Genomic DNA, 27,503 nt, shown 5'->3' with positions numbered 1-27,503 from the left:
AATCCACTTGCCAATCGGATAAGGACGCACAGTGCATAATAACAACGTTTTTTGAATATATGCAAGGTTAACTCTTCAAGCTGTTATTGTGTACGTAAACAAATGCTGACACTGCTTAAAAGTTTTGAAATAAATTGGTATTCACTTTTAAATATTAATACCAGCCCTGTATTATAATATGCTGCCGTTGGTGAGCGCGGCCCTCTTCTATTTCTCAGTGAGTTGAGGGCTTACTCTACCTTGATTTTATTATTTTGTGTGTCCTGCTTTACTTGCATCTAGGGTTTAACTTAATAAAGCCCCCACAAACCGAATGAAAATCGCTCTTCAGATATTTTTTTTAAGGACGATCCGTGGAGGACAGAATATTCGAATGGGCCACTGTAAATACTGTGCGCTCCCAAATGTCATATCAACGCGCTAAACAAACAAAATTTGGCATCAACAGATGTATACCGATATATTCTTAAGTGAGTTGAAGCAAGCTCCACCCTTCCATTATGTTAACTGTTGGCATTAAGTCAGGTACCGTCCGAGCAACACAACAATCCAATGTAATAAGCACCCTTAACACAATATCAGTTACGAAAAAAAAAACATTGGTTGTAACTGTATGGCGCATTCGTCAACAGCTTAGCGTGAATTACGATCGAGGGCGTAATTTTATTGCCAAACTGAGTATTTACCGCTAAATTCGGCATAGGAATAAGGATTTTACTGCAAATCGTCGCCAGGGGTGGGTGCGGGACAGTCGGCAAGGTCGCGAGTGACGGATGGGGTAAACAGAGGAGCGGCGCGAACGATCAACCCTACGCAACCTTGGACGGGACAACTTTCCCGTCTCCCTCGTACGACACAATTGATGGAAGTTTCTAGCGATTTAGACGCCGCGTAGTAAGCAATAATGCAAGTATGTAGTTGACATACATATTAAATCTGTTTTTAAATCGATAAAAAGCAAAGACAAAGTGTTAAAGGCTCTAATGGGAAACCACAGACTTTAATGCTTTGAGAACAATATAACTTCATGTGCTTGCAATGAAATCATTTTATTAATTACATAGACAATTGTATAAATATATGACTAACCAGTGAAAGAAAAGAAGCAATTAAGTAACACTTTTTTTTCTTATGGAAATTCTTAAACTTTTTTATAAAAATAGCTATTACGCACTAGGAATGTTTCTGAACTGTCATGTGGTTTAAACTAAACCGTTATTGTATGTAAACGCAACCCTTCGTGGTGCGGAGCTGTGAAAAAAAACGACGATCCGATTGTTATTTATCATAAACCTAAAGCCGAGTTACTACCCAACACACAAAATACCCGAAATGTAGAAGCGCTACTGGGCCGTAATTTTAATATATTAGAGATATCCCTTGTTTGTTGGCCTTCAATAATATTCTAAGTGACAACACGAAGGCACTCCGTACATTTGCGACTATAGCTGTTAGGCCGCGTATTCAGCTTCAATCTTCCAATAGAATACAAATAGAAAATTGAGGATCTCGTGTCGCCGCCACGTGACACCTGATGCAGCCAGAGGCCGAAGCAATTGTATGCAATTTTGTTGCTGATCTGGAAGCGTCCCTTGACGCGTAAGCAATCAGGCAATTTGCGCTCGTTGATCTCACAATGACACCCTAACAGGAATGATATAAATTGATCCAATCAGTGCGGATAATGCGTTTGGAGCTTCTGCGATGATCTGACCGGGACGTGCGCTGTCTATACCAATTAAACTTGATAACAAGCTCGCCGCTAATCGGGCAGCACGTCAGGCGCTATTCCTATGAGTGACAGGTATCCTGACCACGCACAGGCTTATAACTAATCGAAGGCAACGCGGCTACGTTTGATCTGAACTATATACCTTGTGCTACATTATTTAAATCGATATTTAGTGGTGATATAGTTTTCAGTGATTTTGTTCTCGAGTACAAGCTTCGTAGTAACAGAAATGAACCAGTTATGAGCAGTCCGCCTGAGTAGATGCCATCGCTTTGTCTACTTACGCTACCAAGCAAGCAGTGCATAAATAATTCAAACATGACAATATTATAATGTGACTCTAGTGCCGAGCGCTTGCATTTTCTCATAGTGATGCATTATTAAGAGAGTTGGGCAGCGTTTTTATTTCTTATCATCCACTATGCAACACGTTAAGAACAGTATATACGTAACGCAAGCAACTATTTATCTCCCTCACACGCTGGCATCATATGAATGTAACATCTTTTGCATATATTTTTCTGTTATTTTATAATATCCCCTACCCTATTTGATCATGCAACTTTTTTATCGGCCTTTTTTAAATCACTATTTCATTACAGTATAGCAAAGGTAAATCTTAGATTTTATATGTGCTATGTATTTTTGTACGACCCTTCCCGGACGGCCTTGCGCGCGATTGCCGCGCTAAATCCTTGGTCCTCCATTAGGGTGCAGAGACATTGCGTTTATATTCCAATCAGCCGCAGCTGGTGTTCTTCGTTGACCCAGATGCGATCGGCTGTGAACTCGTGCGAGTCATAGATGGCGTCACTGCGTTGTGATAGAGATGTGTTCACTTCTGATGAAGGTTGTCCAAATCATAACATTTTGTTTTATTTCGATACTAACGATACGACGGCTTTTTGGTTCTGATACTCAAATTGATACCGATTTTACCTTATCTTTATTTCACTTAAAACTGAAATGGTGACATGAAATACAGAGTCCAGAGACGTTCACAAACAGAAAAGGCCGCCATAATTCAGGTGTAAGGTTGGGGGATGTTGTGTATAATAAAACGACGATGGACGAAATTTTCCAAAAGGGAATACGACACAACTTATAAGTACTCATAATATTTATAAATGCAGCCTGGAAATGGATGCAATGATAATTATTTTTACATAAATTAAGAATGGGAAACCGGCAGGGATCGGGTCATATGGAGCCTTCGTCACTGATGACGTCTATCGGTTATTAGCCGTTTTCAATAAACGATCCCAATCTCCATCCTCAATCCGATTCCGACATAAAACAATCATAATAACTCATTTGTAAAATTGGTCCATTTTTGAGATAGATCGAAGAAAGTGATTGGGATCGTTTATTGGATATGGCGGTAAATCTTATATAATATAGGCGCAAGGGGTATGTCATCTATCGCCCTAAATTAATAATGTATCTGCTATCCAAGACTGAAACCTATCTTAGATTGCCGACAATCTTTCGATTGCTCTCCTACCGGCATGCCAATATCTTAACTCGCCTATCCTTGCTTACCTTCAACGATAGATCGCCGGCAATCCTTTCCAGATGCGTTCCCTCCTGACCATTCCATTTTATGCAGAATATTCCATTCGTAAAAATACTTTTTGTATTTTCCATACAAACTATTCGTTTAAATATTTTCCCAATTGCTAAAAATAAGACTTGAAGTAATAAAAAAATATTTTATGCATTTTAGCCCTCAAAAGAAATAATTAATAATTAGTACATGTCATATTTAAGGTACAAACTATTTAATGAGTTGAAATGGAACGTGAGTAACGTGGTTGCTGACATATTTTGACACTGAAGTTTAATAACATTGTTCATAATATATTAATAAATCTTTAAAGGATTTAGATTTTAAGTATGAAGTACGCAGTAAACTCGGTGCCATATAATAATAATTGGACTCTGTACACATTATCCAGTGTTATGGAACAAATTACAATTCCGTTATACATAATTGTTGCATAACTTTAACCGTTTACGCAGCGCACGCAACGGAAGCTCTCAAAAGTAATCAATTTTACCCGTTTCTGGTCCCATTGGTCATGGTGTGATGATATATACCCTATAATAGCCATCCTCAAGAAATGGGCTATCCAACACTAAAAGATTTTTTCAATTCAAACCGGAAGTTCCTGAGATCAGCGCGTTCACACAAACAAATAAACAAACATACTCTTCAGCTTTATATAATTATAGTATAGATAATGTATGGAAATGTTGCCTGTTTCTATGATATTAACTTTTAACTAATAAAAATATCTTAATTTGTAATAATTGTTACTTTGAATTACAAATGTAGATAATCAATAAAACTAAATCCAACATCTTGATTCTCTATATTGTTCTCATAATTAATAATATCAGCAGTTGATAACTCCACTTCGGTTGGAATTTCCTCAAACCTGTGATTCTGCAAAACTGCAGTTGCAATTATTATTGCTTGAACTTTAGGTAAAGATAAACGCAATGTCAATGCAATCACGGGGAAGCGACGCTTCCATGTACCAAATGTCCTGAAAAAGATAATATAAATATTTCCTATTCCTCAGCAAAAGTTGATGGAATGGAGAAACACCATAGTTCCTGAAAAACGATGCAATTGCCCCTTGTTAGTACCTATCTAATAGTTCGGTAGGTACAATATTTTTTCTAAATAATGTCAAAAATTATTTACCTTGTACATAGAAGTAACACGGCGTCAGTTTAATTAACAATGATTGGCAAGCAGATTTCGAAAGCCTAATCTAAACGTGAAATCAAACTGATCCAGGGTCTGCATGTATTAACTCTTTTCATTACCCGTGATGAAGCGCGACTTTCAGTTTCGCTATCAGTATCGCTAGTCCCTCCAAATCACTGTCGTCACTGTCACTAGAGAATATGGACATTTCCATTGCCTTTCCGTTTCCCTTAAAATCAGTGTAAGTGATATTCAAAACATATGGAGTAAACTGAGGAATTGGTCCGATTGGAAAATGTGATTGTTTACAACAATCAAATCAAATGTCAAATCGGGTAGATAGAGTATTGGCAAGCGTAAACTGTCATTTTCAAACAGAGGGTAATCTATGATCTGTAATCCGTCCTCTCAAAGATTGATTATTGTTAGAGATAGCTTACTCAATCTATGGATTGGTTATTGGCATGCTTTATCCATAGAAACGAATGAATTATCAGTCTTAGATAGCATACATTGGATTAGGATTGGTTATTAATTTCGGGCGTATGTAATAACATTATATGCAGCGACTACAGCCCTGTAGGATTTTATCTCAGGGTATTTATTTCTAAGAATCATTTATATTATCAATTGGATACCTATTGGACGAGGGTCGCTTCTAATATGTTGGTTTGGAAATCCTTGGAGTAGGCCAGCAGTAGACTTCCAAAGGCAGAAGAAGAATCATTTATTTTCACTTGATAAGGAACGCATGTCTAAACATTAGATCCATCTTTAACGGCGGGTTGGGTATAAAAATATTTTATATCAGATAATGAGCAACAGTGTAGAGACAACTCACCTTCGCTGTGATGTAGAAGAGGTTGTTGAGAACCATCTCGGTGGCCTCCGCCGAGCCGAGCCCCTCGCGCCGCCCGCTGCGCCCCGCCTCTGACGAGTAATACTGCACCAAATACACATAAACTAAACATAAACGAACTTTAACACGAACAGTAATTAAAAAATGCTAAACGGATTTTGATATAAATTCCACTCCACGTCCTCTCCACAACAGCAAACGTAATATTATAAGTAAATTATGATAAGACACCTACATGGCTGGAAAAATATATGAATTGACTTCAAAATTGTCAACAACAGAATCAGTGACAATTTCTGTAGTCTACACATAGCACCGGAGATGTCTAGGAAGACACCGAATACATATATGTATATGTTCCGACGTACATACTGTTCTTACATATACAGCCGCGTCAGTAGTCGACCTAACAATAGGTAGGAGTAGGAGGTACAATAGTAAATCCGAATTGTTTTTTGTGAAATACTGGCTCACCCGCAAAAAGGGACAATGTTGTGACGTTCTAGGAATTTATCTACAGATGAAAACAGCGTAATATCGGATAAAGATAGTTAGTAACGATTCCCTGGCCGCTTTACATGCTTATTTAATCATCTTATTAGATATCCTATCCTCGCCGAAGGCTTTGTTCAACGACAGAGATCTAATAATTCTAATAAATTCATCAAACGTTGCAAGGTTTAAGACTGAAGAGTTTGGCATGACCGCAGTCCATATATTATTTCGGTTGTGATTTTCGTTGTCGTTAATAGTATTATCAGCTATTAGAGGATGCAACAGTGTTCCCGTAGTCTCCTCAATGCCTAATAATAATTATTAATATCGATCTAAGACAAATGAATTGGTATTTTTTCTTTAATCTCTTGATATAAAAGAGACCACGGTCTCTCCTTATCAAACCGTGCCGCAATTTTACGCAATAAATTTCCTTTTGATTTTTAGTGCAATTAAAGCAATTTAAAGCAATTCGGTGTAAGTGGACTAGATAATCATTCCTCTAATTCAGTATCAGTGTAATAATATTTGCCATGCCAGAGAATAGATGACACGTTGACGTCAACGCCTATAATAACTTTTCGTCCTGCAAACGATCGTAAAACTTAACGGATACAGAGAGAGAAGTCTTAACGGTTCAGGGTATTAAAAGCTTACTACGTACCCCTTACAGTTTGGATTTGAAACCTCCGCGACTGCACAGTGTGACGTCATGGGTTTACGCACAAAATTGATAGTGAATATTGTCTGTTTCCCAATATCCGAGTAAATTTTACTTGACCAAATACGATAGTCACACTAAAATCTATGCACCAAAAAAAAATGTCATATAATGACATTAACTGTTTAATACGATAAATGTTCAATAAAAATGAATTGAAACTTGTGAAACAGGCCCTAAGTATATATTTACAGTATATAAAAATAAAAATATAGTTTGGTTATATATCTCAATATACTGCAAGTTTAAAGTTTACAAAACTATTTATACGTATTAATACTTCAGGAGAACTGTTTAAAAAATCTTCTATAGCTGTAAATTCAGCGCATACATAAAGTGCTACGAAGTTCTACGACGTAGTAACATACTTCAAACGTTAAGACAGGGGAAAGCATTAGCGATATATCCATCACAAAAACTCATCAGTTATACGTGACCTAGTAATATGACCTTATTGTTAAGCGTGGTCAGTATTCAGTAACATAGAAACAGTTCAATCTAAATACAAAATTAATTTTAAAATAAGCAGTGATCCATGTGCTTGCAGGACGTAGTTTTCGCGGGTTGGTACATACCAAGGTGGAGTATCTATTACAAAGTTATACGGTATACACAAACACAACCAAATTTATAAGATTTAATAATAAACTATAAAAATCAATAAGTAAATATGTTGTGGCAAGGTGGATACACTTTAAAATTATTATATTTTTGCACATATATCGCATAATATTTTGCCCTCCACAGCTATTTGAAAACAGCTATATACCAAAGTGGAAATAGACAGCATGTCATGTTTGATGGTGTCCAATAATATTGACTCTGGCTTGGACACTTTGTACTTTGAAGACCAGTGATGTTTAGAGCGTGCGTTTGTCACAATATTAGCTTTTGCCCGCGGCACCGCCTGACCTCACGAGCATTTCCGTGACAGGAACGTGTCCTCGTGTTGTACTGCAGTCAGGCATGACATAGGTTACTTTAACAAAATAATTTCTCAAATTTTAACAGTTGTTTCAGGAATTATCACGGTCGAACTCTTCAGCATTATTCAGGTGTAGATAAGCTTTATTACATTGAACTTTATGAAAGCGCAACAAATTTTGAGTTCATTTTAACGAAACGCTGCAGGCATCAAAAGCTTCATTGGATTAAGCGTGGAACGCTCCTACGCAGCTTCCGTGAAAACTTTCATATAAACTTTTGTGTTTGCCGTTTTGTTATTTACTCATCGGATTACAACCATTATGACATTAGTCCACTGAATATACATATTACTTAATTAATAAAAACATCCACGAGCTACGTATATATTGTAAGGACAAAGCACATGCCAAGCAAAGCCAGCCATGCAGCCATGCAGCCATGTGTTAAACCAAGCCAAAGCCAAAGTCAAGCCAAAGCCAAAGCCAAAGCCAAAGCCAAAGCCAAAGCCAAAGCCAAAGCCAAAGCTAAAGCCATGCCATGGAGGTTGAATGCCGCAACTTCCACTCGAGCCAGCCAGCAGTATCAATATTGCCTATGGTCCGCCGTTGATTGTTCGTGACATGACGTCCAACTGTTAAATAACGGGTATAAAAACCCAAGGCATTAATTTTAATGGACATTCAATTGTGTGCATTAGTATAAGGCGAAACGCTGTCCGTCTAATAAAATATAATAATTAAATCATTTGCATTTATATTCACACCCTTCTATTTTAATATATATTTTTGACCACTCACCAAATACTTGCTTCGTTCATATATGCTTTGAGTTTCAGTACATGTAATTTTCTATATTGTGTGCGTCAATAAACGCTCTATATTTCACATTACATCCATCTCACCGTCCGTTATACCAAAGACGTTACCGCCAGAAGCTATATTTGTATCGGATTTCAATTCCCTTTGAATCGAGCTGTGAGTTTCATATAACTGTTATTTGGTTTACTCAGGGCTAGTTGGCTATTTGGAGCGGAAGGCGCACTAGCAGGTACGGCATTTGATCAGAGGATGGCCGCAGCCAATTGACGAACAGCCTGAGGGACTGTGGGCGGTTGTCGATAACAAACAAGGAGGACAACTCCCAACTTAAACGCACTGTCTAACCGCTACCTATTGGACCTTCATCAAACATTTTCCTCCCGTTTCGTCAATCCCGATTGGCCGTTAAATTATTTGTGAACTTTGTTTTGAATGATTTATTTATACTGACAATCTTTATAGTATAGGATCCCTGGTATACTTTTCATCGTTTATTACTATCAATCTGATTTTTAGTGAGTAGGTTACTTTTGACTAGACGCCCAAGTTTTTCCTTACAGTAATGTTGGTAAATGGTAGCTTAATAGGGGTAGCAAGGATAAAATATGTTGATTTGACGAATTTTAAAAATTTATTACTTACAGAATTTTTCTTTGTTAATTATCGAGATAATTATCTAAATAACGTGAAAAAATATTTGTCCTACAAAATATAAGGTTTGGTTAGGGAGTCCTCTCTCCTACATGTATCATAAATAAGGTCATGAAAAATAATTACTAACCAGCTGATTTTTTTTTATTGGTTAGCTATCATTTGCGTAGTTTACTACCCACATTGTCCTACAAATTGCGTGGTACGTTATTACGTACGTACCAGTCCTCCAGTTACATAGTTGAAATTCATGAAATTAAAAATAATATTATTTTGTACATTTTGCTATTAGAGCTGAGGCACACTATTATCCTTGCTCACAAACGCATGCGCACAGCATTGTTTACTGTGGACTAGGTATTCCATGCTTGCCCATGGTGGTGTCGATCATAACCGCGTAAAGTTGTTTTTAGTCAACCTCCTATTTTATTCGTCTTTCGAAAAATAATTTGAATAGTAATCTGTGCTGCAAAATAATAATGGAGTGTTTTTTGTGTAATTTATTATCTAAAAACTCTAATTTTCGAGAAAAAAGAGAAGAAATAAAAAAAAATAATAGAGATAGGTGGTTTTCTTGTAAGACTTTTTTATCTGCTCGAAATATTGTGATGCTGTATTGCCTGAAAGTTGGAGGGATAAATAATAGGTTATCATTCCTCTTGTTACAAGCAATTTAGAGTAAAATCTAAATATTTGTCTTATAAAAGGTACTTAAGTCCATTGATTGTTATTTGTTTTAAATAAATAAAAAATAATTTTGTAAGTTCGTATTTTTACGTAATTATCTGGAAAAAAAAGGAGTAATATTAATCTGTAAGTTTTGCTGTATTCTTTGAATAATAATTATAGAAAGTATATTTAAATTACCTTTAAATGCCTTTCAATTAAATTATCAATTGCCATTCAATATATTTTATATTGCATAGAAAAATAATTTATGTACTTAATTTGTTTATGATTTACATTTATATTCATAAACTATATTTTACTCAGAATTAATTTAATGTAAGTTCAATTTTCAATCGTTTCATTTCATTTAATTTTGTATACCCAAAAATTACTAATCTTGTAGGACTAATAAAACATACCTTTTTTTTATAGGACATTGTTTTATTTGGACGACAAATATATTAACCTATCATGTGTTACCTTTGTCCTACAGTTACTAATTTTTTAAAACGTCTTGCGATATTGACAGCTTTTGAGCGTAGGACCAAGATGACATACCACGCAATTTGTAGGACAATGTGAGTAGTAAGCTATGCAAATGTTAGCTAACCAATAAAAAAAAATGCTGGTTACTTTTCATGACCTTGTTTACCAGTGGCGAAGCGTCCATACAAGCCGATTCCTACCGGGTTACCTTTTGTAAATGAATTATAATTAATAAAAGAAAAAAAATAGTACTTATAACTAAAATAATAATAGTCTACTCAAACAAATCATCTTATACTTATTCAATTAAATCAATACTTCAACGATAACGGTACATAGTATCAATTCGTTAAATGGTAACTCGCGCGCAGTGCTCGCGCCTTATAGTGTTCGAAGTGAACCCGGCCGCGCATAGCTTCCCTCGCGATATTGTTGTCTCCTTCACACGCAGCGCGGTGTCTTTGTCTAATCTTTTGGAAGTGACGTAAAAATACATGTGTGCGTGCGTGTATGTGTACTTCAGGATAACCCGAGAATTTGCGGCTTCATGTTGAGCTATTTGCGCGAATTTCTTTAATAATTTAGAATGTATAATTAGTGTTTGTGTATAGTGTGCGTTATTTATTTTTGTTGGACTCTTTTAGGTACCTATGTTCAAAATATGTAATAATTTTTTAAATTTAGAGTTTAGTATTAATGTTTATGTTAGAAGGAAATTATTAAGTATTATGATATTGCACTGACTTTATTTTTATTGTGGAATGCGTATTAAATCTGTAGAATAAAATATTTCTTCGGGTTCCCTTTTGAAAATTTTCACCCTTCGCCACTGTTGTTTACGATACATGTTGGAGAGAGGGGACTCACTAACCAAACCTTATATTTAGTAGGACAAATATTTTTTCACGTTATTTAGATAATTATCTCGATAATTAACAAAGAAAAATTCAGTTAGAAATAAATTTTTAAAATTCGTCAAATCAACATATTTTATCCTTGCTACCCCTATTAAGCTACCATTTACCAACATTACTGTAAGGAAAAACTTGGGCGTCTAGTGCAAAGGAAGCTAGTCACGAAAAATCAGCTTGAAGTAATAAACGATGAAAAATGTACCAGGGAACCTGTACTATTACTTCTTACTTAATTCATGCAAAAGAGTTTTTGTTGTGATGGGACGGAGTAACGCATTGTTAATCGTGAACAAATTTGTGATTTTTCTAAGATGTTTTTCCGTGAAAAGACAATTTACCGTAAAATAAATCTAATTAGAAAAATACATTCCTTACCTGTATGTAGGAGAGCGGATTGGCGGGGGGCACGTTGGGGTCCACCAGCTCGATGTTGACCAGCCACGGCAACAGGTACTGCAGCAGGAGCTGCCGGACCTCCGTGCGGGCCGTCTGGAAGCGTGCCGTGATCTCTGGACAACAATATACATTTGTAATACTTATATCCACCCTTTAAAAACAAAAATTACACTCAAGATGTTTAATTAAATGTGACACAAGTTCTGGAATCAGGGTTGATATCCAGCGAACCCAAATTCACTTAATTTCCTGAAAATATATTTACACGTATAAAAAATTATAGCATTTTTTGTATTTTTCCACTTTTGTAAGGTGAAAGCAAAATAGTATCTTTTGAGCGCTTACCACGCTAATTGCATTACAAAGCCGGAGTAAATTCAATTGTTACATAAAATATATATGTACATCGATAAATACTGGGTGTCCCAGAAAGTAGTGTCAAGCGGAGGTCCAGAGATAGAGCACCCCTCGGGGTAACCGAATCACCCCCATATGTGTTCCACGATTTTTCATAGTTTTCGAGCTATGAATATTTTCAGATTTTTTTTAAATTTTGGGATTTGAACGATTAATTGATTTCTTTTTAAAAAAGTAGAAGACTTATACGAGTTTTTTTTTATTGAAACTAAATTTACATATGTTGTACTTTTTTTGATAAAAACAATCAGCTTCGTAGCTTTAATGAAAATTATGAAAATGGTGTAAAGTGAAAAACTTATGTTCTATGAATTATGATAGCAATAATTCGGCGTCTTATCCCCTCGGCCCATTGTAATCGCAGGTAAAAGAGTTACACCCACGTTTAAAAACTTTAAACCACGAGAACAAATCATGCTAAATTAATTGAACTTAAACACAAGAATATGCCAAATGTTTAACTTATAGCTTTCTTGCAGTCATTTTCAGTTAGTTTACAAACTAACTATTCTTAGGAGTGATGAGAAGTCAAAAAAAATATTGTAATCTAATGGCAAATTTAAGAATTTTCTACCTTGCTGACTTTTAAGGCTGATTTTAGCCAAAATAGCCCCCATGAAGGACTATGTTTTTTAATGAATACGTAAGTTGAGAGTCTGGAGAAGTTTTTGATCTACCTTAGAACCACGAAGTTACTTATGTAGGTTTATAAATTTAAAGAAGATTCATAGTACATATTTTTTTTACTTTACACCACCATTTTCATATTTTTCATTAAAGTTACTAAGCTGATAGTCTTTAGCAAAAAATTACAACTAATGAAAAATTTGTTGCAATAAAAAAATCTCGAATAAGTCTGCTATTGTTTTAAAAAGAAAACGTTTAATTGTTCAAACCGAAAATTCTCAAAAATTCAGAAAAATATTCATAACTCGAAAACTATGAAAAATACATGGGGGTGATTCGGATACCCCAAGGGGTGCTCTATCTCTGGACCCCGCTTGACACTACTTTCTGGGACACCCTGTATATGTACTAAGCATTTTTCCTATATCATTTATATACAAACAATACTTCACTTTACTAAAACGACGTATACAGTTCAATTTTGGATGACAATAAAACAACAACTTATCTATACATTCTCTTTCGAGTTGCGTACGAAAGATTTGCAAAATACAAACAAAGTTCTACCATTCAAATTAATTTGGAGTATAGATAAATGTAGTTATAGATTACTAATGTACAAATGGACTAATGGATATGAAATCCATAAGGATTATAACCATTGCACAACGAAAGCTTACCGCGCAATATTGAGTAAAATGTTGGTATTAGAAAGTACTGCGTATAACCTGCAATGTCATTTGCTCTCAATAATACGCGCAGTCGATTTTTTTTTTCATAGGAACATGAAGTTACTATGATAGATCTGATGGCCATTATAATATGACCCTTTAATAATATCGAAAAACGAAAAACCATACAAATATTTTGCTGGTTTTACATTCGATGTATAATATGTTTTTAAGGTATTATTACAGTGTTGTCGTTTTTAATTAGTATGTAATGAAAAGGCAGCGCTGATTGGTTTTTATTTTTAATATGAAGCAGCCATAGCCGAGCCTATATTTTTACATATTTTTTCTTTTTTTCAGTGTAATTAAAACAGAGTACCGAGGACTCCCTAAAGCTGGTAACGTGTGTGTGTTTGAGAGCGTGTACGTTCCTTGATTCACGATTCTTGAAGTTCGCGTGCGGACTATACTTTGTAGTCGTATTATACCTGAGAACATGGGCATGGTGAGCTCCGGGTGCAGCTGCGACAGCTGTCGGGAGAGGTACAGCTGTGAGCGACAGTAGGTGGTGCATAGCAGCGCGTCCAACGTGCCACGGCCTTTCTCCGACCCTGTAACAAAATATATATGCTTAATAGTTGAAGGACAGAGCGACTGTAAAGGATACACTTCTTGATGGTCGTCGCTTTCTTTGAGCTTACTTGTGTGAACTGTCGAGAGGTAATCGTCTCTCGTCATTCGATCTGGACGCTACTGCTTACCATTAGGTGCGGAGGGTACACTTTGTCAATTGAGAACAAAATATCTTGGAGCACTATTTCATTTAATTAAACATATATGCTAGTCATATTAATTATGTGATGACGTTTGTTAAATTTTAACATATAAGCCATTGAAAGGATTCTAAAGACATAGTGAACACTGATAGACCAAAGCCTGTATTAATATGCCGGATACTTAGATGTGCCAAGTTGCTGTTCAGGAAGTATTAAAGGACTTAATGCGAGATTAAAACAACTAGTAACGCATTAGAAATAACATAATGTTACACGATAAAATAAAAACCGATTCCAAACATCAGTATACCACCACCATATATAAATTAACATTATGTACAAGTTAAAAAAATATTAAAACACAAGCTATGTAATCTTCATTGCAATTTTTGTTTTTTATGTTTATATGCACACTTAATATATTTTGGAGCCGACGCCTACTTTAAATTGAATATTTCTTTGTTTATTTTCTTAGCGAGATTTTGTTTTTTTGACAGATGTTTTTTTCGCTTTTGCTTTTAGTTTTTGCTTTTTTGATAGTTACAAAACACATCTATACAAAAGCAATCATTCTGATCGTATTTGATTTTAAGGAGTTTCTTTTTGCAACATCGAAGTCCAAGTAATGAAAATGAAACGGGACCATTTCGAAACCTTACGCAATAGAACGATACATAAATGATAACATTTAAGTCGGACGACGAAATAAAAAATTATATAAGTAACATAATTGTTTAGAAGTATAAACTGTTGTAGTTTCCCTGACGATCGTTATTAGAGTCGCTTAATAAAAGTGATAGCGTAGGTCATGGAGTTGGAACTAAGAAATACAAAACGAATTCAGTTCATCCAGTGCGATGAACGTATTCGTCTCACGCGCAGCTCTGAGTAATGTCGCGCAACATTATTTATAACATCGGTCATGTTTTTATGTTTCTATTTGGGTACCAGAACAGCGAAGAAGTTTGTATAGAGATAAGCAAGCTTGCAGTATTATCAACTAAACGGTACTCCAAGTCTTTTGTGTATTGTGACCGTATACCTGCGGAGCGCGCGTGCCGTCCATACTGATCACGTGACGCATTCCCCAAGGTCGACAATCCCTCCCGCTTGCCCCACACTCGCACACTCTCTCCGCCCAACCTCTTGCGCGTCTTACACCACTTGTCTGACATTAACCGAAATAAGGGGACACCAAAGCGACTGAATTACGCCAGCTCTGGTTGATTACTAAATTGGCCCCAAACGAAAGCATACATCTGATTCAGTGTGGTGTAATGGCCAAACGATATCGTTTACTATCATGTGGGTCCTTCGGCGTGCAGCGCACACATGGGCTATTTCTGCAAATTAATTATGTTTAGTTATGTTAATGCAGTCGGGGCGTTTATGATGACATTCTGTGTGCCAGCATTGTAGCTACTGTCCCCGGTACAATCAGTTTTTGACAAGTGCCGAACCTAGGTCGAATAGCGCAGTGTTTACAGTAGATCTGCTTCGAAAAACGAACATCGAAACGTCGGTCCGAAACGAAGAAACGACGAACTTCGGATTTAACCCTACTACCAAATTACTTCGTATCCGTCATCGTTACTTTCGGAACCATAAACAATCGTTCGAATGTTTTCATTATATATACACAATATTTTTATTGTGTCGGATTAGAGATGTATATCTTCAAAAACCGTAAATTTTTATTTATTATGACATTCTTGTCAAAAAAAATATATAAGTTGGTTTTCTAATTAGGTTTTCTGTAATATAACTCTAAATATTTATTAGTTACAAAATAACAAATATTTTGGCTGATTTTCCAATCTGCGGTCTTATTTCATTGTTTTTAATCTGTGGAATATTAGAATTTTTGACACTTTATGGATATTGTCAAGTTAACTGGAAAAAATCACAACAAATTGCAATTGAAATTTACAAGTAAAATTATTTATTGTATTGGTAAGTTTATTATTAAAATGTTATTTACTCGCTTTAAACAAATGATCTTCTTCATTGCAAAGGCACTTATTGTGAAACGAAAAGCTAATTCCTCGGTTCGATCTATTAAAGAAATCATTCGTTTTCCTATCGATATAAACAATGGTTTTTCCGGCAAAATTTATTGAATCCTTGTGTGAATTTTATTATTTTTCATCCCAGTAAGAATAAGAACCTATATATATTTATGTACCCTGTGTGATCTTTACAATAAATAATTATCATTTTACTTATGATTCCACCTAACTACTTATGTCCCAGCAACGCTGGCGGACCTCTTTAATCGGGTCCTTCACCTTGACTCAACTGAAAAAAGGAAGTACTGGAGGGGATTCTGAGAGAGTTAAAAGAAATGAATAAACAATAAAAGAAACTAATAGAAAAATTATTGTAATAGTGTTTTATTTTCCGGTAACATATATTTGGTAGTTAACCTGCCATGCTTGATGCAGTGTTGGTTAGTTGGTTAGTGTTGGCAGCTCTAGCGAGTTGGTAGTCGTTTAATTATTCTATTTTGAAACAAGAAAACATATTATGCTTAAAGTCTAATAAATTCAAAGTCATAGGCATTTTGTACAAAGGATGGCATAAAATTCATAAGTTTTCTTATGGTTATATGGGTGCAGTCAATGCACCCAAATATGCCTGGAATTCCATATTTATGAAAAAAATGAGATTATCAATGGCTTGTTTAACCTAAGTAAATAAAGTGTTTAAATTTATTTTAAATTAAAGGCTAATGGTAAGTAGATGATACTCAGGAACTTTTGATGAATGATTAATAACTATGAACTCACTGTTCTTTTATCAGAGTCCTTTGTTATCGGTTTTGTGGAAATTTATAAATTTATCAGTATATGAGGCTAATTCAGACACTTGCCTGAAACACTTAGAGACTGTTTGCTGGGCCATGGACCCATCTATACTTAGTTCCACAGCTCCCTAACAACTCCTGGGATAAAAATATAGCGCAGGCAAAATATGAAAGTATTAGACAAATATGGATCAAAAACAAAAACAAGATTATTTAGACGTTAAGAATACTACTACCAGCTAGGTTCTTGAGAAAGGTAGAAAGTAATATTAATTCTGTAGCTTACCTTAGTGGTAGTATCAATTCGCCGTATATGTTCTTTGGAGGAATCAATGAAACTATATCCTCGCAGATGGTTTAAAAAAGGGTTGGCAAAGTCCTAGAAGTTCTTACAAATTCCATGTAGGTAACGAAGGTTTTACGCAGTTGGAGACGCTTCCAACTTCGCTCAGCACTTTCACTAATGACACTTCAGAAAAAGTGTCATTAGTGTCAAAATCCGATTTCGGATCCGTCGTCGAATCCGACATCGGATCCGTAACATTTCGTAGTAACAAAATGTGCGATCCGTCAACCGAAACTACAGATTTCGTTTTTCAAAGTAGACTCTCTGCTTCGTCACTCGTTGTGTTGGTTGAATATTATACACTAATAAAAGATTTCTCAGCTCAGCAATCAAATCTTTTACAGCCAGCAAATTGCTTTGGAATGAGATTACAGTTTTATATTGCTAAATAAACTACTCATTATTGCTTACTAATATACCATTAGGTCCATTTTCATACATTTTGTTTCGGCTTTAATCTGGGTAACTAAACAAGTATTGGCAAGTAAAGAATTTAAATTCACGTCTAGTTAGTGATTAGTTCTCGCAGTTGAAGAAAAACGTAAAATAATTAATAATCATGGATATTTCGGCCTTTAAAATTTAATATGACGAAATTTTAAAGGCAGAAATATCCATGATTATTAATTATTTTTACATTTTTCTTCAACTGCGAGAACTAATCACTAACTAGACGTGAATTTAAATTCTTTACTTGCCAATACTTGTTTAGTTACCCAGATTAAAGCCGAAACAAAATGTATGAAAATGGACCTTGAGGTATCGCCTTAAAAGAACCTGAAAACATTGCAAAACAGAATTTCATGTAAATTCCTTAAAATATATTTACGGTAAAGTGTTTAGAGTAGTGAAGTCCATTGTAAAGCAGCCGCGCGTGGATGTAACGTCGTTACTCATCCGTGCGAGCCCTCACAGCCTCCCTAGTCCCGAGTCCTTTAACATGGCCTAAAATATACACCCAGGCACTAGACGAAAATAATCTAATAAAAGTTTGCTGCTATCCCCCTGACGCAGACTAATTGCTTTTAATCGGATCTACTCGAGCTTCGAAATCGAAATAAAAAACGTATCGAACGTATCGGACGAGCGGACGAAACGCTTGTACCAGGAACAAATACCAAAATATGATTGCCTGTCAATCAATTTATTACTGTCACTTAAGGGCTAGTGCACACTAGCTGACTTGCAGCGGTTTATATTTAATTATCGGGAGTAATGAAATGTAAATTTATATAGGGTTATTTAGATCTTGTGTCTAAATAACCCTAAATAAATTTACATTTCATTACCCCCGATATATGTCCAGGTCTAGACTAAAGTCAAGAGGCTCAAAGAGAACAAAAACTTTATGAACTAAATCAGTGATAACGTCTGATCGCAGCCATAACGTCTGGCTGCACGCTGCACACAATCCATGTTATTGACATGAATATACCAGGAGTAATTCTACGCTCGATTCCTATACATGATCAATCAAAATAACCCAAGTCAAACTTTAATCTATTGGTAGTTTTCACATGGATCCATCGCGGTCATTAGTCACCGTTTTGAGTTTATTGATATGTCGCGCGATTCTGTCCTTACATTGTGTGCTCTTCCTTACATTGGACAATAATTTTCAATAAATATTTTTTTAAACGAAGTATTTTCGTTCTGAATATTGCATTGCTGTATAGAGCTTACTACAGCTTTTATTCTAGTATGTTAGTGAAATGGAAATAAAAATACTAAAATGTTTATTAATCGTTGAGCTAGCGCAGAGTGTTCAATGATTTGATTCGAATTCGATTCAAAATGTCTATAAAGTACATGTAAAATACAGCGTATACAGACTGGCTAGCTAGTGCCTTTATTGATATATGTACATGAATCATTAAATTGTAATATAACATACACTATTTATAACATCCATTTTTGCAGGTATTCGTGTAGCGGTTCTGCGATCATTGTAAGCGACTAATAATGACATCAGCTTCCTTATCAGACAGATAACTTGCGGTATCATCTGCGTAAAAGGCAAGATGTGTATGTGATTGTTTAGGTAAATCATTTAAAAATACAAAATTAAATAGAGACCGAGAATAAAGATTTGAGGGACACCGGCTGTCAGTAATTTGCGTTTAGAACTAAAACGATTTACGTGAGTAAGTAAGAGTGTTCATTACTTGGAAGTCGTGGAGGTAAACTGAATGATATTGGTAATGCTTGTTAGTATCTTTTGTACAGTACTAAAATATTTATACGAGAAATAAAAATACGAAATATTTAAAATATTATACTTATTTTATTACATGCTGAACGATTGATAGGTCTACTTTTAATCCGCTTATCCTGATATCGCGAGACGTAAATTATTTAAATTTGAGTAATTAAAATTTAAAGCGCAAATTTTTCAACAGACGGCGACCCATATGGTGACATGGGTAGTGAACACTATGGCGGGGCTGGTTCGAGAAATCCGATTCTAAAATATAAAGTCCGCATAATAGAGTAGCTGTTTCGTGCAACTGAATCAACACGTGAGTGCTACGATTATCTATAAATCATAAACAGTATATTTATAAAATCTTTCGAAGAGTATTAGGTATTGTATCGTGATGTACTACACTTCGTACCAAGATCTTAGAACTCAAGTATCGTTGCCGGTCAATAGTATAGATGACAAAGTTGAACACAATACTTGATATTTTATGCAGACAAAATATACAGAGCTTTACCTCACGTACCCTGAAGGGCCCTCGCCTACGAGGAGATTAGCGTCGATAGACGGAGTTCGCAATAAAACATTTTGATTATTTTTATAGAAAAATATTTCACCATCATTTTATAGAATACTTTTTTTTTGTTTTAGTTGCAATATACAAGAGGAATCGATGCGGATAAAAGTTTATTGAATGAATATTACATTTTTCACTCTGTTTATTCCCTTTCACAAGCCTATCAATTAAAACTTTATTGATGGACGGGTCGTATTACATTTAACTTAAAAAAAATGTGGAGTTTTTGCAATGTACGTTAATCTTAATTGAATTTTCAGGTTTCGCGATGATTGTGCAATGAATACGCTTGTCACAAAGTTAACCATTTTTTCGCTGGGAAATGAGATATCGTAAGCCTTTTTAGAACTTGGGGTAAAGTTTGCCATTCGATGGCGTATAATTAGTACGAGTCTTAAATAGCCTTTTCAAAACAACCTAAATATTATCGATTTTTATATTAGTATTACCTTAGTCAGTGGGCAGTAAGCGCGACACAACGCGTCTCTATGGACGAGCCGTGAGCGGTTTTCTGCAAGGTATGCGCTTACCTTTACAAAGTTTCAAGCCGCGGGCTTACTTTGATAGTAATTAATATCAGAATTCCATGTACTTTCTTACAACTGTAGACATTATTGGAAACATCTAGTTCAATATGGTTGGCTTACGGACTAGTTTCTTCAATGTACAGGTAAATCGAGTCGATAGAGCGGAATTAGTTGTTAATGATTTGTATTGAGATGTTTGCAGATCGTGGAATTTAATTGTGGCCAGTTTAGTGAAAGGGTACACATACACGGATTCCACGAGAGACATGTAAATATTATTTTATTTATAAATGTAAACGTTTATGAAAATATTCGGATGTTTGTATGTAGTAACCACTGAACAAACTTCATTAGGCAGACGGATTAATTCTATGATACTTTGTATCCCCATAATTTGCCCTCATATTAGAAAAATTTATGTTTTGTAGTCAGATGACGGTGGCAACTTTCAATCTTCCAGGGACTTTCTTAGTAGGGAAGACTTTCACGCGGGCGAAGCCGCGGTCTTCACCTGCTAAGTAAATAAATAAAGACGGAGGCGAACTAGAAAGCCCAGAGCGAAAATAAGTTAGAGTGGATGGACAAAGACCAAGAGATAAGGAAATAGAACAAAAACATAGGATGCGGAGTGTAGACAGCACTATATAAAGCAAAAATAAAATGCCGCACCTGCTGCTGTAGCAGACAGGAATTCCAATAAAAGACAACTACATCATATTCTCCAATTAGAAATCTTACTCCAATATCGACTTCATCTTTCATAAAATAAACCAACTTTTACTTGCGGTTTGCCCGCGTGAAAGAGATTATAGCAATGATGGCCCGATTTATATTTTCCCGGGATAGAAATACTATGTCCTTTCCAAATCCTTGGGTCTCAAACTACATATCTCCATATCAATTTAATTGAAGTCCGTTAGGTGTTTTTTGAGTTTATCGCGTTCAGACAGGCCGACGCGGCGGGAGAATTTGTTTTATATGTAAGTATAAGCAACATGTTTTGCTGAAAATACATGGATATTACAAATAGTATACCTTGTAAAATGAACTAAAATACTGGTCTTACATTAAACAAAGAATACTTTAAGAGGTGCACTTAAAAGATTTTAAAACAATCAGAGCAATGCGTCCATGAATTTGCATTGTTTCAGAATCGACGCAGAGCTTAAAGTTCGCTGCCGTTCCGCAATTAAAGCTATTAAGCTTTGCCCACACAACCGTAGGGACCGGCTGTGGGACGGTGAAACAATTCAGCGATTATATTTTACATGAAACAGTGAAGTATCGATACTCGGAGAATACTGATACCTTCAGCCCTGGCGGCACCTTCTAATTAATCGCAACAGCGCTGCAGCCGAGCGCCATTTAGCGGAAGATTGAAGCCGCTCTTAGGTCTTTTACGTTAACATCGTTTATGTTGTGGCGATTCTTATAGGTTTACAAAGCAGCGCGGTAGTAGCACTGCAAATATGAAGTTGTCTTGAATGTTGAAAATTTTATGATTTCAATAACCAGTATAGATGAGGAATAGCACTAATCGAGACCAGATGTTACAGTAGGTTTTGAGCCAGGTAAGAAACAAGTCAAAATTAGCAGAAAAGAATAATAATACAATATTCAACATAGATGACTTTATTTTACCAACACTTTCTTGGAACCGAATGTATTATATTGATTAGTGGGTAATAAAATATTAACAGTCAAGCCCAGCGAGCCAAGTTTTTGGTTGCATAACTAGTTTAGTCAGTGTGTGCGCGATAGGTAATAGTTTTAAGACGCTTAAGTAGATCGGCACGGATTAAGGGTTCCTCTCTGATTAGTTCGCTGCGCTGCCTAACTTGCAGATATAAAAAAAACTCGCATTTACAAAAAATATTGAATGTTCCTAAAATTGGAAAAATATTGTTACAAAACTATTACGTGGAAGTAACTGGTATCGAAGACAGAATACGATGTTTTATTACAGTAGAAGGCCGGCTGTGAGCAACCAGTTCAGATTGTACCAATAACACCATTAAAATGGTCACGGACACTCGTAATGTCATACCAATTGTGGAAGTCCGTTCAAGCTAACGAATGGAATTCGTTATTTTATTACGACCTTATTCAATCCAATTAGTCCTCAATCCGAGTCTCAACGCGTATTTAATGAGGTAAATATGTGCATGCAGCATCACCTATAATTTCATTGTTGTATTTTATTGGGACGTCATATTCGCGCTTGTGGCACCAGGCATCAGCCGTCAGTTAATAACTATAGGGAATTACAAAATAATTTAAAGCGGTTCAAAGCGCAATTGATTGCAAAATCAATTATTGTTCAACTTTACACATATTTTGTTATGGACAAAATAATGATTTAACATAATATTAAAGCATCAATGGTATTACGGAGGAGAGGTTCAATCCCAGGCTCGCGGCGGATGGCAGAAAGTCAATGCAGGTTTGACATTATCATTATTCGTAAAATGGTATTAATATTTATTAAAGAAAATTAAATACAGACGACTAAGAGATATACTTTATGACCTCCAAACATGATAAGATGTCAATTTTTTTAACTGGTTCCAGAATCAAACTTTTTGCTCAGTTTGTTCTGGATATTTCTCAAATATTTTATAGGCGTGGCGCGCAGAGTTACATAGGTATATAATAATAAAGATACTGTTAATACTAGAAAATGACTGATTCAGTGACACGGCAAAGTGAACTCTCCTCACCTGATGGTGAGTGGAGCGGAGTTCAATCAGAGTTGACTGACGAGGGTCGTTTATCCCTCGCCAGCTTGCACAATACGTTTGTCCTATTTGACGTCTTTTTCACTATTTATTTAGGTTTTGTCTAAATTTTATGTTTAAAGTACAATTTAAAGTAAAATGCAAAAGATTAAAGGTGATTTTCGTGAGCAACCACATTGCAACGTATTGAGTGATATATTTGTTAATATATTAGACAAATTTGTAAAAAATAAAATATTGGTGCCCAGGATCTAAAGCAAATCTGTACATTCGATCTATAGAATATCCCACTAGAGCACCCTGCCGAGCCACCGAGCGGCCCCGAGGAGAGCCGTGCCGCCCGCCGCCCCACGGGGAGTCAAGCTGGGCGATACCCCATCCAAGCCGGCACTCACCCCACTGCAAACTCACGTCATACTCGATGTAACCTAACATGCACAGCCGGAAATTCTTATGATTTTTTAATTATACCCCAATGGCTTCAATATATCGTGTATAATTGAGGTAGAAATGTATGTATATTAAAAACAGTGAAAATTCTCCTTGCTGTATCGATCGCTGGGATATTTGATAAGTAAATTAATCAAAATAAAATATTAGTGCACTTGGAATTTATAATATTTTTTAATTTGTGTTATTTACTTTTACGCATAAACCGCCTGTTCTCACAAAAATGAAGTACTGTATCATAATACATATTCCATATTTTCCGTGACTACAGCAAAAGTTTTATTTTACAGGGTTTCAATATATATTAGTTGGTACTTAGGGAATGTCGAAAAGTTTCGGTGTTATATTACAAAATGTCGCTATTGAATTCTGTGTTGTTACGTTTCGTAAAACAATTCCATTGTATCCAACTATGTATAAAAAGTTTTTAATTGGCCCTTTTATTATACTTGTAAAACTGGGTTATGGTATAAACCATAACTTATTTACAATGGTATTTGAACATGAAACAATGTGGAAACTGTTTACAAGAAAAAAAAATACAAATTCCTCACTTGGAAACCTCAAACTTATGCAATCGAACTAAGTAAATAGTTTTAACATTTAATAATATAACGGTAGCTGAGAGTAGGTACTACTTATATTCCATGTGAATCGACGAAACATTTAATAGATGCCTAATATATTTATATTTACTCTCAAGCTTTGTTTGCGTAGTTTCTGATTAGTTAGTAATGCGATGAGGTGAAAGCTCAGTTGAAAATCAAATGTTCATTTGCGATTCCTCTGAACCGATGTCGAGAGATGATCTCAGCTCCGAGATAACTAATCTGTACCGTTTATCTGTATTCTGTCGTTAGTCTATGGATTTGATGTCAAAGGAGAATTAGAACCGTTGCTACTTATAATATATATTATATTTGTGCAAGGTGCGGCATGTTATAATAGTGATCGACGTCCAATTTAATTTATAATCAATCAGATAATATTATTATGGATTTGCTCTGCGACGGATATTATTTCTATTAGTTAGATACACAAAATGCCACACAGTTAAAACAAACACAGGGTTATACAGGGCTTTTTTGACATTACCTAACTACATGAAATCACATACTTATCTACTTGGAAATAACACTACACATTAAGTTACTTAAGCCGTAGATATAAAATAAAAAAGTGTCAGAAACTGAAGTGAGTTTATTATTAAAAAAATAAAAATAACTATAGCTGGCTACAAAAATACTTTCACCAATAATTCACCATCCAACCGATCGCTACGACTGTCCACGACCCACTGCCTCAGTCTGTCAAACGCTCAGTGTTTTTATAGCAAAAGAGTGTCACAAATACTCTCACAACATTTTTTTATTCTAACAAAAGTGAAAGTTTCTGACAAAATAAATATGAATGAAAACTAATTTAAATTTTCCGCGCTCTATTGCCCTACTACTACTCTAAGAGAATTGGTCGCAGTGGCAACATTACACTTTCAGTTAGAAATATATCATGCACGCGTCATATTCGCACTACACTTTAAAAGGAATAAAAAAAAATCACAAAACTAAAATCAGGATTTATGGTGAAAATATTCGTTATTAATGGAAGGTTTTTGGCGCAATGTCAGCAAAGGTGAAGACGAGTATATGGTTTCATTTAATAACGCAGTCAATATAACCATGCAGAACATTGTATGCGTTAGTTTTATAATAACCCATAATGTAGCTTCATCGTCTTGTCTTGTTTAAAATCCGCTTTGACGCATTCAGAAACAATAATGAGGAAGTGTATTGGTACATGCATATGCACACTTCGATTTCTAGCGCCATTGGTATTGTGTCGCGTACTTAACGTCCACATAATAACGAGTGCACATTGCAGACTAAAGTGTCCAAGTCTGCGTTAGCGCGCATTGATGCAAACGTTTTACTTTTTTCGCGCACTTAGTACGGCGCTGCGCGACGTGATCTGTCAGAATTTACAGATTTCTTTTTATGCGTTTTACTTTTTGATCGTCGTATGCGTTACTGCATATAATTGTATAGGTTCCATTTACACAGAACAAAAAGTGCGTCACGGATAGTCTGTCGTCTGCGCTGGAGATTGCACCATTATCAAACCGTTTCAATGTTAAACGAATTTAGAATACTAAAATAAGTTTATGTGAAATGACAGTAATTCTTGACAACTCCGTCAGCCGCATGGAATGGGACTTAACATAGCTGGCGAAATAGCAGTGTAACATATCTGCTCAGCTATAAAAAGGGAATGTTATACATAGCATATTATATGCATGTAGTTTGTGGCTAAGGCTCAAAAAAAGTGTACCTCACCTAAAATTTTCATGAGCCAAACTACGTCGTAAGAAAAATGTAAGATCGAAAGTTAATAAAATTAAAATCAATATTCCTATGTTGGCTAATGTTCATATTTCAATGTTAAGCTATTTAATAGTTTGATATTATTAAATTTAATCGAAAATTATCTGATATAATAAAATAGCTTACTTGTTGTTTCATACAAAAATAAAATGTGTCCACCCCTAGTCAAATATATATTTTTTATAACGTCTTGAATCATATACTTATAGTGAGCTCTCGTATACATGTTAAAAGCATGCAAATAAAGCTATAATCAATTTTGTAGATATATTAAAATAAGCAAAAGCTGAATGAATAACGACTTCAAAACAAAATGTTCCCATTTTATTTCACGTGTGTTACAAATGATTTGTTACGAAGTAGTTTTTTTTATTAAAGTAGTAGCAACATATGATGCTATTTTTTTATAATGATGACTTTACTACTTTCAAAATGATATATCAGTTTCCTGTCTAACATCTTAGTTTTTGTAGAAACGGGAATTCTTTGGTGAACGTTATTTTTCGTCCTGTGTTTTTAGCGACTTTTCAGAAGCAATTTTGCATGGTAAGTAGCTAAAATTGTCTATAAAGTGTAAAAACAAATAAGAGGGATATGTATATTGTAATGTAGTGTAGTTTATCACTCATTTACATTGCATTTAATTATTTTACGGGTATTTTAGGTTCTGTTATTCAAGTGTGTCTGTTCACGTGGGTTACGTGTGTGACGTAATACACATGAAAGGTATTAAACTTAGTTTACATTGGAAATATTATCATAATGGCGACCAAATATCAAAACTTTGACGATTGAAGTTAGTCATTCCATGTTTTGTAAAATAAAATATTATCTAAATATTTCCTTTTTTTTAGATGCCACTAACACCTGCCGAAAGACAAAAGCTCTATCGGGAAAGGCTAAATTATTATTATAATTATATAATACTAATTATTTTGATTAGGATATCATAATATTTTTCTTGAGTTAAATAAACAAATTGGTGCATATAGTATTTTATTTAAAATGAAGTACTCTTTTTTGGTGTGCACTAATCTTAACAATATTTCCAGTGTGTTGCCTATTTTCTGTGTGTTATCGTGTGTTACAATTCCCGTGTGTTATGGTACATTTTTTGTGAGCCTTAGTCAGGTATGTGAAAAGATAAAAACGTGAGATCGGTATCTTATTCTTTCATATTATGTATTTATTAGTAATGGCCGCAAGAAAACAAGAAATATATATATATATGTTTGACATTGACATCGTATTTTAGTTAAATATATTGTGTTCAGTAACAGCAGCAGCAAATAAAGTGTTGTTATTTTTTTAATTAAAACCAGTTATCTATACTATTATATAAAGCTGAAGAGTTTGTTTGTTTGTTTGTTTGTTTGAACGCGCTAATCTCAGGAACTACCGGTCCAAACTGAAAAATTCTTTTTGCGTTGGATAGCCCTTTGTTCGTGGAGTGCTATAGGCTATATATCATCACGCTATACCCAATAGGAGCGGAGCAGTAATGGCTAATTTCAGGAATTACCGGTCCAAACTGAAAAATTCTTTTTGCGTTGGATAGCCCTTTGTTCGTGGAGTACTATAGGCTATATATCATCACGCT

The 27,503-nt window shown here is 35.1% G+C and overlaps 1 protein-coding gene across 5 annotated transcripts in view; it reads right to left on the bottom strand.

Moving 5' to 3' along the window:
* The window catches only part of LOC115455172 (protein furry), a 243,803-nt gene that overhangs the window by 67,037 nt on the left and 149,263 nt on the right, over positions 1-27,503 (bottom strand). For all 5 annotated transcript variants that reach the window (XM_037444170.1, XM_030183856.2, XM_030183861.2 and 2 more), the window contains 3 exons: positions 13,591-13,713; positions 11,367-11,500; positions 5,293-5,394 (listed from right to left, as the gene is read on the bottom strand). In XM_037444170.1, coding sequence (XP_037300067.1) covers positions 5,293-5,394; positions 11,367-11,500; positions 13,591-13,713 — 359 coding nt within the window. The remainder of the gene's footprint in view (positions 1-5,292; positions 5,395-11,366; positions 11,501-13,590; positions 13,714-27,503) is intronic.

This window comes from Manduca sexta, chromosome 27, assembly GCF_014839805.1.
Source record: "Manduca sexta isolate Smith_Timp_Sample1 chromosome 27, JHU_Msex_v1.0, whole genome shotgun sequence".
NCBI lineage: Eukaryota > Metazoa > Arthropoda > Insecta > Lepidoptera > Sphingidae > Manduca > Manduca sexta.
This window is presented reverse-complemented; position numbering and strand designations above follow the sequence as displayed.